The sequence below is a fragment of the Falco punctatus genome (assembly GCF_963210335.1).
Source record: "Falco punctatus genome assembly, chromosome: 6".
NCBI classification, from domain to species: Eukaryota; Metazoa; Chordata; class Aves; order Falconiformes; family Falconidae; genus Falco; species Falco punctatus.
This window is the reverse complement of record NC_137585.1, coordinates 46736049-46753847: the sequence shown is the minus strand read 5'-3', so window position 1 is coordinate 46753847 and position 17799 is coordinate 46736049. Positions and strand designations below refer to the sequence as shown.

The 17799-nt window shown below is 36.7% G+C and overlaps 1 protein-coding gene across 3 annotated transcripts in view; it reads right to left on the bottom strand.

Annotated features, from left to right (window-relative positions):
• Positions 1-8593: 8593 nt before the first annotated feature.
• APAF1 (apoptotic peptidase activating factor 1) overlaps positions 8594-17799 on the bottom strand; it is a 41267-nt gene continuing 32061 nt past the window's right edge. For 2 of the 3 annotated variants that reach the window (XM_080394142.1, XM_080394143.1), the window contains exons 21-27: positions 17492-17617; positions 17018-17143; positions 15240-15359; positions 14776-14901; positions 13897-14022; positions 13309-13455; positions 8594-10223 (exon numbers count right to left, since the gene is read on the bottom strand). In XM_080394142.1, coding sequence (XP_080250268.1) covers positions 10080-10223; positions 13309-13455; positions 13897-14022; positions 14776-14901; positions 15240-15359; positions 17018-17143; positions 17492-17617 — 915 coding nt within the window. In that variant the 3' untranslated portion in view covers positions 8594-10079. Of the gene's footprint in view, positions 10224-13308; positions 13456-13896; positions 14023-14775; positions 14902-15239; positions 15360-17017; positions 17144-17491; positions 17618-17799 lie in introns of those variants that run through there. The other variant, XR_013929241.1, reaches the window with a different exon arrangement.

The window sequence follows — 17799 nt, the reverse complement described above, 5'->3', positions numbered from 1 at the left end:
AAAGCGAAGCTTAGACAGAAACTGAGGGCCTTAGACTTCTTCCTCACGCACAGGAAATATATCACAGATGTAACATCATAAGCTCAATTGTAAGATACATGCCTTTTTGTAAATTTTTTTTTAAATGGCAATTCCTACCTTCAAGTTGTTAAAAGAACTGCTGAAATTCTCCAGATCCTTATCCAAAGCTAAATTTATTCTAACATTAAATCCTTTTAAAAAAGAAAATGAAAAATACACACACAATGTTAAGATGTTAAGAACGGGTCAGTGCTTGAGAGAACACATCCAAACTTGAAGGCAGTATATTTATTACCATCTTTTCTAAACACGTAATAGAAAACTCAGAAAGTCAGAGTGAGAGAAAGGAAATGGAAATACGCTCCAGTACAGACAATATCCAAAGAGCATTAACTTTATCGTGTAGTGACACCATGAGGAAAAAAGAAAGAGACTACACTAATTTTAAAAATGCATTAGATGCAGTGCAGTCTTCATTCTTCTACTTGTAATTATTGGATAATGATAATTGCTAGGCTGCAGAATTAAAGACTGGGGCATGTCCTAAGCAAAAATATCCTAGTGTATATAATTGAGGCTAGCACTACTTAGTTCTTGAGTTTATGCTGTAAAAAAGATTAATGTTTTTTTTTCTTTAAGTTACCTTTATATATTTACACTGTTGTATACTGTCTGGGAGGTATCAGTGATGGATTAGGTGAACAATTCTGCATCGGAATTCTATGAATCTACTGAAACTTCCAAGTATCTTGGACCGCTGTGGGTGGGTAGAGGTTAATGTGAAAAGATGTTAGATCATTCACCACGTCCTTCTCTCTCTCACAGCCATTACATTTCACTCAGCTATACTTTTACAAGTAAAGCTTCAAGAATCACCTAGGCCAAATACTTCAAAAACCTAGAAAATTAAACTGATTGCTACAAGAAGAAAAGAGACTACTAAGGTGCCATCATCATCCCCAGTCCCTGATGTGGCAGGAAAGCCCTTAGGCAAGAAATACCTAAATAATCTCAGCTGGTGACACATACAGCCTGCCCCCTACACCACACAAAAAGATCAGGAAAAAAATCCCTGCCAATCTGACTTCGGGGAAACCTGTTTCCCAGTCAGAAGTCTAGTCATTACATGATGCGGTCTGCAAAGAAACTGCACTAGGAAAACAAACAAAACCAAAACAAAACAACAAAAACAAACAAACAAACAAACAAACCCTGTTGCACCTGAAGGCACAGATCACCTTTGTTCAATCTGCACTTCCTAAAGCAGCCAGTTTCCAAGGAAGGTGAAAAAATTTAAAGGTCAAATTTTACAGTACAAGAATCAAGCTCTTGCTGATCCACAGCTGACCAACAAAAAGTGTTTCATTACAGTCACTCTCCTAGCACAGGCTATGCAGACCTGAGGCAAGGAACATTATCAGAGGGTCTCCTAAATTCCTTTCTGTACCTGTTTTTAGGGGAAACGTGAAAATCAAGGGAATTAAGATCTTAGCTTTATAATAACCCATAACATTTGAAGCATACAGAACAGCTGGGAGCATTTAAGTAGAAACAGAATGTTTTTCTGAGATGTTTGCTTAGACTCAGTTTTGCATACAGATGTAGAAATTAATAACTAATTCTCTTGCTTTACATGATTTTACAAGTTTGTTTTCCTTCCAGCCAACAGAACTCCTTGTTCATTTTGCCAGCCAGGCTGACATATCCTGCCTCTCTCCCACACATCACAAATACATCACTTCTCAGCTTTCTCTCCAATTTAACAAAACAAACTCAAACTTTATACTGCAAGACTTTTGGCCAGCCCATGGATCCCTTTTTGTCATCCTCTTCTAAATTTTGGTTGAATTCATTTTGTCCCTGAAATGTCAATACCAGGGCTATATGCACTACTCCAGCTGAGGTCTTGTTAATGAAGTGCACAGATCACTTCCTCACGCCTTCCAGACAGATCCTTTTCACATACTGACAGGCCCTGCTGACATACCTCTGCAGACACTTTGGGGCTTGTGTGGATGATACCATCCCCTTTCATTCCCACACCACCATTTTCAAGATACTGTCACTGGCATTCTAAAGTCCACTTTGTATGACAAAGCTATACCTCATCCATAAGGTAACAAAAACATTCTGTTGGATATTGAAAGCAGACATGCATCATATTTTGATATCTACTAATTCTTGCAAATCACCCTTTAGCCAATTCGTATCATCTGCAGCTTTATCATCGAAGGTTTTACAGATCATGGACAAAAACATTACATAACATTGTATCAATAATATGATCCATATTTTAATCCATCTACTAAGTTCTCTACTAGTGCTATAGAATAGAAGCTCCTCTAAATCTAAACTTGGTGTGACAACAAATCAAATTCCCTAAAGAAATCCAAAGCTCATGTATTTACACTGATGAGTTTAAAAAAAAAAAAAAATCACAAGCAAAACAATTAGAAATCTGCCAGTGACATTTGCCAAAACCAGTCTCTCATAAAACCACAACAATTAGCAACACCTAGAAAAATCCTTTGGTGTTCAGACTAGACTGTTTCTCCAAATCTGCCATCCACTGTCTTACTCAGGATGTCTTCAGGTCAATAGCTGCCTTGCTCACCTCTTTCAAAACACCAGAATTGTCATGATTCACAATCCTTTAGAAATTTCTCATTTTTTCAAGGTGTGATGAATTTTACTAGGCGTGATTCAAAGGACACTTCATCTTATCCATCTCAGACATTTGGCTATTTTTTGTTTGGACTTGCCGATTCAGAATGATTTGGTTTGAACAAATGCATCCTTGCCACCTGTTCTGTTAAGAACATAGATTTCCTGTCCCTGTGATTAATATATTCCAAATATTCTGTCTTTCCAACATCATATTTCACAACTGTGTCACTGTGATCAATGGAATAAGCTGCTTTTTGTTAATTGCATAGGTTTAATACTAAATGACCTCTCATTTACTTTGGTTATTGATATTTCGTTTGGTGGTGTACAAAGGCCTATTGGTTTCTCTTATATTTTACTTTGCAATGTGTACTCTAAAATATCATAAACATCTCCTAATATATTTATCTGTGTTTCATTGCAGCTTCTACACCTCTTTTTAAGGGATGTCATGTAAGATAGCATCTCATTCAGTGGGTTTTGTTGTGTGGTTTTGCTTGTATTTTTTTCCACATCTGTGGAACTGTGATTCCTTAAACCCCTTTCAATGATTCCCAGCTTTAACACATCCTACATTACATCAATGTTCCCAGCTCCACCAAAAATTGTTTTGCTGGAATGATTCCAAATCTGTAACTCCCCAAGCAAGGTTACAGCCTGGTGTACATGGAACATACAAGCAGAGTACAATCAGTGACACCTGGAAAACACGATTTTTTATACCTTGAAATCTGATTTCATAATTTGATTTCATAATAAAGATTTTATAAAGGTTTGCTTTTCAAGAATGTCACCACTGATCCAAAGCCAAATGTGTGGGTGTTTTTCATCTTGCTATAGTTGATTTAACTTGTAAAAAGGAGACTTAACTTCCTCTTTATAGTTTCTTTGAATTACATAAACATTCCTGTGAGCAAGTCAGTAAGAATTTATGACAGATTTAGAGCTGCCTGGTGATAATTTATGAGTACTTTATGTTGGCCTGATTACCAAAATGTTTGTTACATGGCTTCACTTGTTTAACGTAGCAAGAACCTGTTGGGAAAAAACAACTCTGAAAGGGAAGGATAGATTGAGGTACCCAGTTTTCAAACTCTGCTCAGTTCTTAAGGAAAAATGCCAGAATTATTTGAATATCCTATTCAAAACAGCCTCTACAACTGACTTAGGGGAAGAAAAGCAAAGTCCAAGAATCTGCAAGAGCAAAACTTGAATTTCAAATGGAAAGCAAAAAGCGGTTAACTGTTTCTGTCAGTCACTGTACAAACACCATCACTACAGTTCACCTTTAACATGCCACTTCTACTGGATTAGCTGTGCTACTCATGTCTGACTGCAGTCACTTAAATTTTGCCTTTACTTCCTCTGGGAAAGAATTTTTGCAGCCCTCCCATTTGGACCAAGTGTTTGGGTTATAATACCTAATTCTTCTGTTCTCGCTTTGAAGTTTTGACTGTGTTTAAGAACTTCTAGTTTTTCCCTTCAATGAATCTCATCAGCCACAAATGGACAGTCACCTTAGGAATAGCAAAAAATATTTGAGTGTGGTCATTTCAATAGGGGAACCCACTTCGTTAAATGCTGCACAAAACACATTCAAAACAGAAGACACCCAAGCTCGAAGCCCCTCACTACTTACAGTTATCAATTCCAATTTAGACATCCAAACTTTGCTTTTGTGAGAAAGAAGAAAAAAAATCAAAAGGTAAGACGTCTTGCATTTGCTGCTAACTGCTCAAAGTATTCACTGTGATCAAATTCTCATTTTCTGGATAGGTTCCATCTTAACAAAACACACACATCGACAGATGCATTGTATTATTCTAAAATAAGTTCTAAAATTATTCTAAAATAAAGCCATGACAGAACTCAAATAAGGAATAAAATGAGTAATGCAAAATGGAGGTAGAAGCTGCATCAGTTGGAGGCACCATGGTTTAATTTTTTAAAAGCAGGAGATGTAATTTGTATGCAAATTAAAAATGATCTATACCTACATCATTCATCTATACTAAAATGAAAAACAAAACCTACACTGTTAAGAAGACAAAACTCTAAGCATTTCTAAATCTCACATTAAAAATATGCCATTCCTCTCATGCACTATTGCAGTCCTGTTAAACCAAAATTGTATTTTTCAGTGTTTCCTTATATTTTTTTCCTACACTACTGCTGCCAAGGGGCTTGTAAACAACAGCCAATACTGATCATGGTATTAAAAGATGAATTTAAGTGGTTCTGACTGGAAAGCACAGAAAGAAATGTCCCTGTCATTGTGTCTCTGGGACTGGAAAACTTGGTGTGAAAACATGACAAGACTAAGATTTCTTAGCACTGGAGTAACAGTTCGAACCAGCAGGCTACAAAGTCTTAGCACACATAAACCTGAATATTGACTCTACTGAGGAAGAGGAGCATGGACCAGTTATTATCATCTTTGGAGAATACTGCAGACAAATAATGTGATTTTTAGAACTACGGGAAATCCCTCTTCTCATGTGCTAGAAAATACAAGTTATCTATAGAAACAAAATTTGCTATACAGTTAGTAGAGAACAATTGAAAGAGCCTATTGCTTTAGAAAAGTGAGTAATGTAAAATACCATTTTTTTAAAGTATTTTAAATATTAAGCATACTTTGTGTGCATTTATGCATTTAGAAATAACACATGCTTTACCTAAGTACTGTTGCATTTGCTTTTACCCAGCTAGCTTGCGTAAATTTGTCTTTGCCTCATTTTGCGTATTTTAAACATCATGATTTTCAAAATTCATCTGAGTTCATATGGTATTAGAGAAGCTGGACAAAGCTAAAGAAATAATCACAAAGGGACACAAATTAACTGAAAGAAGTAAATACGAGAAGAAATGAAAAATATACACATGAAAACACAGAGTCTGACTGTGGCATCCCAAGTAAATACTCAGATGAGCACAGAACACAAATCCTCTTTAGCCTGAAGGACTTGAGTCTAACCATTCTTGGAGCACTTGTCATACATACAATATATGGTTTGTTAAATGGAAACAAGCACAGGAAGCTAATTTGTTCTGTAAACAGTCAGGCCCCAAGAGAGAAACTGCCTATTGAAACACTTTTATGATACTTTAGCTTACTCCTCCTTCCGAATAAGCACACACACGCTACTTAAATAGTTCAGCTAGTCCAACTATCACACTGTTGTGCCATACCCCACAAGTGTAACTGTGGGAGATGACACAGGAGGTGCTGAAGCTGCCAGTAACACATCCAGACTGAAAATCATACTCCTTTACACTCACTGGATCTTTCAGGATGCATCCCAACAGCCCTAGCCTAGGCCCTTGTTAAATGCAGCTGCAAGGTTTCTCATAAAAAGCCCCCATAGAAGAAAGGTGTGCAGTGGGTTAATTTGGAAATTTAATTGAGTTAAGACCCAGGAAAATCCAACAGCCCTCCTCCAAACCCACCACTCCCCACCCCTTCGAAAAACCCCACAGCAACACGCAGAGGCATGGGCCGCAGCTTCGGAAGCGCTGAAAAACGCGGCTCAGCCTGCGGCAGAGCTCAGAAACAAGCCCAGTCTCAGCTTAACATCTTACTGCACGTTGGCAGAGCTGGTGATGGTGTGCCAGCCCTAGCTTGAAAAAGCGAAGTGAAACAGCACAAAAATCACACCGAAAGTGTTCTGAGTACCTGGCACGCTCCCTGTTCTCCAAACGGTAAGGTTCATTTGGCTTCTGCTCTTCTTGCAATCACAACAGAAATACGGCGTTCCAAGTCCTCAGAGCTCTTGGAAGCTCTCTCCATCACCACCATCTATGAGCCCAAATAGAACTGTGTCTTTATAGTACAAAAGGAGGAAAGCAAAATACAGAGAAATAAACCTGAGCATGGGCCATCCGAGGGAAATACCAGACAGCACCCTAGCCACCAGGCTGACATTGGCACTCCTTGGCATTGCCATGGCACCTGTACTTGCCGTGAGGGAGAAAGGGCAACCAGTTTGGTAAGGGGGTCATGTCCTACTAGCAATTGCAAAATCATACCTGAATTCTCCGTGACCTACTAGTATTCTGGATTTACTGGCTTCTTGAAGGGCAGAGTGACCTCCCAGCAACGTTCTGTTCTGGGAGAGCAGAAGGAACTACCTGAGTCAAACTGCTTTCTCAGCCTGGCGTTCCCCTGAAACCTGCAAAGGCATCAACTCCTGTACAACTCCTCAGGAGAGCAGACACAAGGACACACACTGTTGTAGCTAGACACAGCCTGGGGAACTGGGTCCCATAGAGAGGCTTCACTAAAAAAAATCAGGGGGAAAAAATAATCAGCAATTTGCACAGCATTCTGTAATAGGGAGTTTAACGGCATCATTTTCTAGGGGAGGCAGAATAATTTTGGAGTGGAGGACATTCCTTTACTGGCAACCAGTTACCAGTTCCAGCTCTACCCACACACTCCAGCACTACAAGAAATCCATAAACCTTTACATAGAAAAAACCTCAGGCAACTAACTCTACAGTTCCATTTCAAATGATTGTTTAAGATAGGAGGGGCGGAAGGGGAACACTGTAGTTAAAGGAATGGTACAAATCAGGGTAATATAAAGCATCCTCTTGAGCAGCTCTGCTGCATGTGGGTACAATTCCTTGTTAATAAAGGAAAGAGAGAAAGAGAGATTTGTGAAGGGAGCTGTAGGTCCAATTGCTAAAGTGAAGAGACTCAAAACTTCTACAGAATCTGATAGGCATCATTACTAGGAAATATACCTAAAAACTGTTTACACAAAAGCATATAATTTCAGTTAAAGAACCAGATAAAATTGGCAATGCTCATTAGTTAGATCTGAATGCAGACTGATTAAATTTGATCTGGCATTACAAGAGATAATGGAAGCACTGATGTTCCATCTACATAAAAATTGCTTCTGGCCAAACTTTCTTTTGTTTCCTTTAAAATACATAAAACATCAAAGAGAACAGCTAAATCTGATGACACAGCAGGACTATTTTTTACTACAGTAAACTGCCTTAACCTTAAATATTTTAATTAAGAAGTTGCTGTCTTGGTTGGCTCCTATTTTAATACTTTTTCATTTAAGTTTTGTCACCTTCTTCCTGCGAATCGTATCTGTTCTTTGGCTCTTCAAACTTTCTCACCATTATTTCTCTTCTACCTCAGCTACAAAGACTTAAAGCCTACTCCATACATTTGCACATAAATGCAACCATCCTGACTCTGTTAATACCTCCTTCTATGAAGTACAGCCTCCTCAATTCCAGCAACAAGTATAATGCTTCTGTGTTGTCATTCTTGCAGAATAATTCAAGAAGGCACCATTTACCTCACTCTTCAGGCTTCTGTGCTACTTGCTTCCTACCACTCCAAAACCGAAATCATCTAGGAACTCTGCTCATCCACCATTCACTTTCTTCATTAAACCATGCTCCTCCTATCATCACAGTTTCATAAGCATTGTCACAAACGACAACTTTCTGCCCTGATTCCTCACGTGAAACATTTATCCCATATCTTTTTACCTGTTTGGGACCCACATGGTCCTGTGCAACAAGGACAGCACAGCCTATGCAATCAAGGAACACTGGCCGAGAAGAGCTTCTGGCTCCTTCAATCTTCAGCTACCCAGGGAGGGTACTGATGAGGTCTGTACAAACTAGACAGTAGAAGCAACTCTGTCCTGAACATTGCAGGACATGCTGCAAGACTTCAGTTTCTTTTTGTTCACTTTTTCCTCCATCCTCATACTGAATACCGTTGCTTACCTGTCAAAGTATTTTTCATGTAGTTTGTAAAGCAGCATTATGTTTAGATTGAAAACGAAACCACAATAACATATGATAAAAGAGGCAGCAATCCCAACCCCCGCTCCATAAAAAAAACCACCAAAACATTCAAGATTTCAAATTGATTTACAATTTTGGCCAGTATTGCCTGGATTATCTTTATTCAATGCTGTACATACTTAGAATACAAAACATCATGTTTTTTCTATTGAATTTCATCGCTTTACATTTCTGCCAGCAGTACTTTGATTATACTGACCCGTATTCAATAGCACCTTAGAAATGGTGGAATTTCAAGTTTAAAAAAGAGGAAAAGCTGATGATTGTCAAAACCAGGAAAATACTAAGAACGTGTATCAAATCTTCTGAATTGCATGTTAAAAAAATTACTAAAAGTGAGAAATTCATTATTCAGTATCAGTTGAGACGCTTGCTAATGTACTTTTTACAATCAAGTACTTAGATGAAGTGTTTCACTGCCAACTACAAAAATATGAAAATCACCATATTAATGCTTGTGCAGTTGCTCAGAGCAGTTGAGAGGCAATTCACTAGAACAAGGCTTACTTACCTAAGAAAAATTGTTATCTGGTTATTCACAAAAGATAGGTCAAGTATAATCAGTACAAAACATCAATATTTCTACCCTATATGGAATCTATAACTAGATGATTAAAAAAATAATAATAATAATCACATGTTACCAGGCAAGAGATCCCTGTGCATAGAACCCCATGTAAACAAAGCCGATGACAGTAAAATGTCTCCATAGTACAAAGCGAATGCTGATTCCAAAAGGATAAATAACTAAAATTCACATCTTATATTTTTCAATATATACCCTGTTAAATCATTTCCATCCTCAGTTTAGCTGGCTAGCTGCTTCATCCTTTAACTGGAAATGTGGCACAATCTCATCCACTTCAATTGCAATACCCTTTCAGATCTTGCCTTGAGAAAACGAAGGCTCAAGATGTTCCCCTTAATAGGAATAGCTTATATGTGTTACAATGTGCTTTACCTCAAGGTTAGAAGCACGAAGGTTCTTACTGCCAGTGGGAAGCACTGCTGCTGTAAACTGAACAGCTACTTGATTTGTTTTGAACATCAAGCACGAAGATAGCTAGTTGCATTTTTCAAATGAATGATGTCCCTGATTCTTTCCATTGTGTACTAAAGGAAAATCTTTGCATCACAGTAAAAAAAACCCACTTTTTTTTGCATCTGTACAGTTGTGTTCGTGGCTAGAGAGCATTTCGCCATCAGCCTTAGCCCAAGATACAATTTCAAAGTATTATATTCCTCTTATTTCTTCACTGCCATTAACTTCAACTACTTTGAATAAATCTTAATATAATTTCCTTACAAAACTTAAAGCAACACACTTAAGATGCAAATAGAAACTTGATTATAATAATGCTTACTAAAAACAAGATTAAATGCAAGTTCATTTGAAAAAACATGCATAAATGTACATACACATGAAAACATCATGAATTCAACAATGAAATATAATTCACAGCTTAACGAGTTCACACAAACATTTAGCAGAATTTTTTCTCCAGCTTAAAAAAATTAATTATCTTTTAAGCTGTTCAGCACATTAATCATAACCTCTGTAATACATAAAGAATGCCAAGATTATCTACAGTCACATACACTTTGAAATTAGGAGATACATGTATTGACTTGAGGTTTGTTCCGTTTGTGTAGAAGGTTTGTAAGGACTCTCCAGTAGTTACATTCCACCACTATAAAAAATAACACACTTTCAGTTAGTTGAGGGAAGCTTAGGATACATTCTATAAACAGGCTTAGCATGACAAGCCCAGTTGACGGCCTTCCCAAAGAGAATTAAAAATACAAGCAATCTTAAGTAGAAAATGTTTAGGACCAGTTACCAGAGGTGTAAGATTCCCAGATAAAAACAAACTTCAAAAAGATTGAAGCTGTTCAATTTCAAGATAGCATACAAAATAGTAAATTCAGGTACTGTCCCTTACCGCATTACAAAGTGCAATCAATAGACGTAAACTGTAACATGTCCAAAATTGAAAAGACTATGTATTTTTATATAACCAAATGAACACATGAAACACATAGCCAATTGAAACTATACCTGGATCAAGAAAAACTTAGCTGGACTCACAAGATCAGTCACATATTTGAAACCATTTGCCGTTTTTTTAGCAGGACACTTTTTTTTCAGTGAGATTAGATTTTTTTTTAATTTTTTTTTTTAGAAAATACAGTAAGTACTAATAACAAAGATATGAAGAAACCTTTGACCATCAGTTTACTCCATGAACACAGACTGAAATTTCTCATTTATCAGAAAAACTGTAAGCCAATGCAAAACTGAACGAAACGCAATCCAGCACAAAGCTGTTACCTGATTATTCCAACATGAAGTCTGCCCTCTATTCTTGCAACATTTAAGTGCAGTAGCAAAATATCAAAACAGATTACCTTCAGCTTTGATCATCTATAAAAGCAGGTAGTGTTACTGCTTTTTAGCTTACTCATCTCATGAAATATGTAACATTACAGGTAATGTCTGCATAATACATGTTTGCAACTACACAGCTACAATGTTCATATTAAAAACACCTTTCCTAAAGTGTCTGTTATTTGATGAAGACCTGGGGGGGGGGAAGTGGGGCTGGGACACAATGCCAAAATCAAAAAAAACCCACATCACAAAATCCAAAAACTGATCTTAACTAACTCTTGAATCTTTGTTGTTGGATACGTGATCAGGTGCTGGGCCAGTGGATACCACTCACACAGCAAGTTGAACAGTACATAGCCAGATGCACCCCATCTATGAATGACTCATTTGTTTAAAGGTAACTTCCATGTAACTCTACAATCCAAACTGCGTACAGTTTTTAGAGGTCCACTTCCGAAATGTTTTACATTTTCACTGACTGGCATGTCCCTACAAAAAGGGTACATGTCTGTGTTTTCATCCACATCATACAAATGTAGATCTTGCAAGAAAAGCAGAAGTACAACACTTCGAGAAGACATGGTGATTGAATCTATTCCCAATAACTGGAAAAAGGCAAACACCATACCCATTTTCACAAAGGGCAAAGATGATGCTGGGAACTACAGGACAGTAATTTTCACTCCACTGTCCGGGATTATTACAGAACAATTCTTCTGGAAGCCATTTCAAGTCATGTGACAGACAAGAAGGTGATCGTGAACAACTAGCACATATTTACCAAAGGTAAATCATGTTGAACCACACAGCTGACTTCCACTGGCAATAATGGTGGCTCTGCAAACAGCATGGCAGAAGCAGTGAGTGTGATTAACTCTGACTTTAGCCAAGCCTTCAACACATTCTCTTATACTGTTCCTGTAGTCAAATCGGAGAGATAAAGACCGGATAGGTGGAATACAAGGTAGATGACAGAGTGAACTGCTAGATTCAAAAACTAGCAGTCAGCAGTCCAGGCACTGTGTTGAGCCCTACCCTAGTACAAGAAATACACTGAGAAACTGAAGCAAGTCCAGCATATGGTCATTGAGATGGCTGGACACCTAAAACAGATGTCACAGAAGAAAGAGAGAGCAATGAATTTGTTTAGCCTTTAGAAGAGAAGGCGGCTAAATGCTGCTCAACTACCAAAAAGAGGGTTACAGACGACAGTCAGACTCTCCTCTCAAGGCCCTGAGGCACCCCTGTTGGAGCAGGGGACAAAACTTGATGGGGGACAGCCCTAAACAGTTTTACCTAACCGTGCAAACTACTTCTAGCAAGGGGCTGGACTAGATGAGTTCCAGAATCTGCCAACATCCTAAACCATTCTATGACTCTAAGAAGCATCACAACACCATACTGCATAACCACAAGACAAAATGGGAAGGAAGCTAGAAACAAGATGCATGTCTTGTTCTTTAATATGAAAAGAAAGATGTTTTTGATCTCCTATGTCAGAAGATGTTTTCAATGCTAAATCAGAAAATTCAACAATCTTTGTTAAATGGTTACTAACTGACTTCAAAGGATTCGTCTGGTAGCACATTCAACGGCTGAACACTGACCAACGATCACCTAGCCTACAGTACTCTGTGAGATGAGAAGTCCACAACCTGTCATTTCACATACAAAGTTTCTAACAGGTATTAGCTATTACACGAGGGAAAAAAATAAACTCCTGAAATTTACAATTATGAAGAACCCATCCACAGGCTGAAAGACCAACAACCTCTTCCCCTTCCCCAAAAATATATCTGCCCAGTAGATATATGAACCAATGAGATTGATGAAAAGACTGATTTCCTCAGTTTCAACATGCCCTCTTCCAAAGATTACTTATATAATGTCTTTCAGGGTAGAAAATTATCACCTGGAATTCCTTCCGAATCTCTCTTTACAAAAAAATTTAACACTTAGTATCTTTAAAAAAAAAAAAAAAAAAGAAAAGAAAAAAAAGAAAGCCTGACAGATCATTTTTCTGCTCATTATAAAGAACACAACTGCTGCTGAAATTCAGTGGATATTAAGGCAGACAAAAATTATTGGGATCTTTCATATTAAAGTTGTTAATGAAAGACATTGCTAATAAAAATGGAATATAAGGAGTTCAAAAACAAACTCCAAGTCTGAAGCCTGAATTCTTAAGAAACCTTTTTCAGGGGGCTTTCAGATTTGAGAAGAAAGAAGTGAAAAGTGCTAGACATCCATGAAAATGGAGCAGCTTTGTGTTACGTAAAATGTTTCAGGTCTTTCTTTGAATTGGTCTGCATTTTCCTTTAGAATTATGAGAGTATTGCCATTTAATTAGGTATGTTAGGATATTTTATTATTTCAAGGCTTACCTTAAGATAGCCTCCAGATGAAACAAGCATTTTACTGTCAGGAGAAAATGAGAGGTCTGTTACCCAACCACCATGTGTTGGTTCTCCCTCATCCACAGTAACAGGGGAGCATAAGTGAAGTAATGCACCTGTTAAAATGTCCCAAATCTAAAAAGAGAGGGAAGATTATTATATAAGTAAACTTAAAGGGGGAAAAAAAACCACTCTCAAGTAAGGAAGGCTCAAATATATTTTTCTATATTAGAGAAAAAAAACATTGTAAATAAGCATTCTACTTGAAGTGACAGAATAATACAAAAAATTAATTCTCCTCTTAGAACTGTATCATACAAGGAGAATTTAATCACACATGCAATTCACAGTAGAATTACTAGTAAATCATGTGAATCAGTTCTGCAGCATTCATGGAACATAAATCTATCAATACGGTTACTAACTACTGTCTCATGTGGCAAACTGCTATTTTCAACTTCCCGATGTTCACTACAACGCTAAGAAATTAGACATGCAGAACACAAAATATGAGACTTTTTCTCTCTGTGAACTATCAATTGAATTATAAAATAAACAGCAAAGTAAAAGCAGTACCCTTATTTCTCCTTTGTCATCTCCAGTGGCCAATAATTTGCTATTAGGAGAGAAAGTACAGCACCGCACACAGGCTTCGTGACCTTTCAGCTCATGAAGAACAGATGAACTTTCAAAGCTCCATATCTAAATGTAAAACATTACAGAAGAGTGAAAGATAAGTTCAAAAACTATTATGACTTCTTTCTAAAAAGGCACCAGCACGCGTGCACATTTATAGACGTATTATACTGTAGTCTGTTTTTCTTTTCATCTGAGTCACACAGGAATGCATTTGCTACAAGTTACTGAACCAACTGCAAGTATATATTTTTTTTCCTTAGGAGATACTCTTTAATGAAACCAATTCATTTACAAGGAAGTTTAAAACTGTTCATAGAAATATGATTCAATCAATTAATTTAAAGCTATTTTTAAAAAAATCTAATGGGATGCTTTAAAAATCTAATGGGGCAGCACCAAAATATTAAACAGTTCACTTCTTTTTGCACCTTGCTTCTGAACAGGAATACCAGAACCTCTGGACAGCACTTTCACCAGAAGTTTCAGAAATTTTTCTTAGCTTAGGTTTCCAAGTTAAGATTGTTAGGCTATTAACAAATCAATACAGACAACTAAACAAAGTGTTCTGCACAAACTTGTGCATTAAATGTGTATTTTATTTATACAGTCACCAGGACAGTCTCCAGTTATATCCAAAAATCAATGGTGAATGACTTTAACAGCTTTAGAAACATGTTCACAGATGCAGGAAATTTAATACTAGAAATACAACATGATAATACACATAATCACTAGTTAACTCAGAATAAAAAAAAATAGCATACATTCCAGGACAAATAAGGCATTGTTTTTATCTTTGCACAAAACGTAACCTACCTTTGCAGTTTTGTCAGCAGAAGTAGATGAAAATTTACTACCATCAGGTGAAACAGCACAGGAAAGAACAGTACCTTCATGGCAAGCAAAATCTTTTTCTGTGTTTCCAGTGGTGATACTCCAAACCTACCAAATACACAGGAAAAACAGGTTACTTTTGTAACACTGTGAATAAAACTGTGAAAAGGTTAAAACACCCGTGTCTTACACAACAATATATAAAACTCAGCTACATAGTTCTAATATGGCCAACATTTTGTTATACTTAGTCATACAGTTAAAATACAACAAGAGTGTAAAACTTACTAGGAACAGAATAATCAAATGTGACTTAAAAGTCAGCTTATGCTTTAGGATCAATTCAATAAAATGTGCGCCAACAAAAAGTGCAGGAAATAGCAAATGTTAGAAGAGACAGTAAAATGTATTTTATGCGATTTATCAATTCACAGCCTTTTATTTACCTTAACGGTTCCATCAAATGACCAAGAAAGAAGTTTTGAATTTTCCAGAATTCTGAAATCCTTGATTGCTTCCTTGTGCCCTCTTAGAAACACACATTCATTCAACTGCCAATTCCATACCTAATCATAAAGTTGGAATACTTTTAAAGAAAAGAATTTAATGGCAAACACAAGAAGAATAAATTAACTGGTTGATTTTTAAATCACAGGAGTAGTAAAAAGTTCTTATGGAGGTGTCAACTAATTAAAAGGTTAAATATTGAAGATATCCATAGTAGAGATACTGGAGATTGAGGATGTCATAGTATTTAATAGTCAACCTATGACAGAGTTCCCTATAATACACACATTATCTGATTTTCAAAGTGAATGTGATGCTTAAAATTCACTGGTAATTTGAAAAGAAAACCAGTAATTTTCTAGGCATCCCAGAAGTTTTGGGTTTTAAACCTTTGATTATTGCAACAAATAGACTTCCGTCATCTGATAGACCTCATGTTTTCCATAGTTAAATTAACTTTCTTTTATATTTTGAAGCATATTTTTAATCAAATGCCATTTTGCTTTGGATTTTTATAACAAAATTACACTTCTATTATTAATTCAACCATTCCCTGAAAACTGAAGTAGTGTCATTTCATTTTACAGAAGCTATTAAGCATCGATTTAAATGACAATAACTTAATAGTTTTCAAATTAATAGATTTTCAGCATCAAAGAAAGAACAGAAAGTGAGGTGTTCAGATGAGAATCCTGGAGCTTTAACTGAGGCGCTGTCCACTAGAGGGAGCCGAGGACCCAGAAAAGCTACCCACTTTAGACCTGAAGGAAGGATCCAAAAGCCCATAAACTTGTGACTTGTCTAGACTGCTTACTTGACCACAGAGACAGCACTCACCCTGGTTTCAGACCGAAACAAACACCAAAGTGGGATGCTGCATAGGTTACGTGTGTATCAGCAGGTAGGTAGAACACTGATGCTGGAACAGATTTGCTGAGCAAAACTGGGCTGAAGACCAGCACCCATACGTGTTTTGGAGGTTTTATTTCAAACCAGTTCAAGTTTGGTTGTGTGGACTGAATGCTCATTAGTAGCTGGAGCATGTGCTCTCCTTAGCCATCCTGTCAGCATGCCTGCAACTGCTCTGTAGTGCAAACTAAAGCACAGTAAGCATAAATGACCAGGACGTTCACTTGAAAAGAGCATCCCTGAGGTGAGCTAAAATGTTAATACAGACACACCTGAATCCTTCCCCAGAGCCAGTCTTCCTTGCTGAGAGGCAGAACTTACTAATTTGAGACTACATTAGTGCAGCCATTCTGTTTTCAGCTAGCATCTGTATTCAGCACTGTACTGGACTAGTTGGACACATCAGGCTGCTCAGAGATTGGTCTTTTTACCTCATTTCAGACAATTTACTTACATTTCAGACAATGTAAGCAAGCCCACCTACCACATATTGCCAGTTCTGGGTCACATCTTGAACCTTCCCTTATGCAATCAGAACTGTTATCTTCTTTGAAAATTAATGTTCCTTTCACCCATCTTTAAGGACTTGTTGCTTTTCTATCATCCACAGTATTAAAAACAGAAATTGTGTAATATTCATTATCATGTAAGTTATACATAGAGTCTACACCTCCTACAGTCCCTTGGCCCAAGATGGAGCAATAGAGAATACAGTAGTCATTTACTGAGTTTATGCTATCCATAGTATAAAAGATTATTTAGAATAAATCCTATCTTACAACGTAGTATTTTTCAATATCTTCCAAACCTGTATAACTGAATCATGAGCACTTGAAATGAGAGTCTGACAATCAGATGTAAATCGACAATGCTGCACACATGTCCTGTAGGTCTTCTGCGACTTCAGGACTTTCCCATCCAACAACTGTAATACCTTTAAAACAAAGAATCAAATAATATTTTTTTTTACATAATTGAGAAAAAGGAAGAAAAGAACGCGCAAATTCTTTTTGAAATAACACAAGATTGTAAATACATAACTCTCAGTCAACGGACTGGAAAAACCAAAAATTCGTATGAACTTAGTCCTTGGTAAAATGAAATTCAGAGATACATTATTTGCTCTACCCTTAAATTACTGTCATTTAGGCATCCCTAACAAATGTAAAAACTTTAAAGTACTATGTTGAAGTATATTATTGTAAAAAGTCATTCAAATGACAGGGTGTTTAAGATTTAATAATTTAATTTAGGATTAATAATTTAATTTAGAATTTAATACCTTTATTGTTCCATTCTCCTGTCCAAAAGCTGCAAATTTAAGATCTTCACTTAAGCAACAGCAGGAAATGGGGGATTCTTGAGCCGCTGTCTGCATAATAACACTGTCTGTATTTCCACTGATAAGCTGCAAGATAGTAAATTAATGAAGTTATTACTACATTTTAAAATTTAAACTTAAATTACAATACCTAATTTTATTTTATTTATTTATTTATTGTAAAAATGCAATACCTAATAAAGCTAAGAATGTTAAAGAGAAGACTGTACAAGTTTCAAACTTCAAATGGTAAAGATCAGTTATTTTCA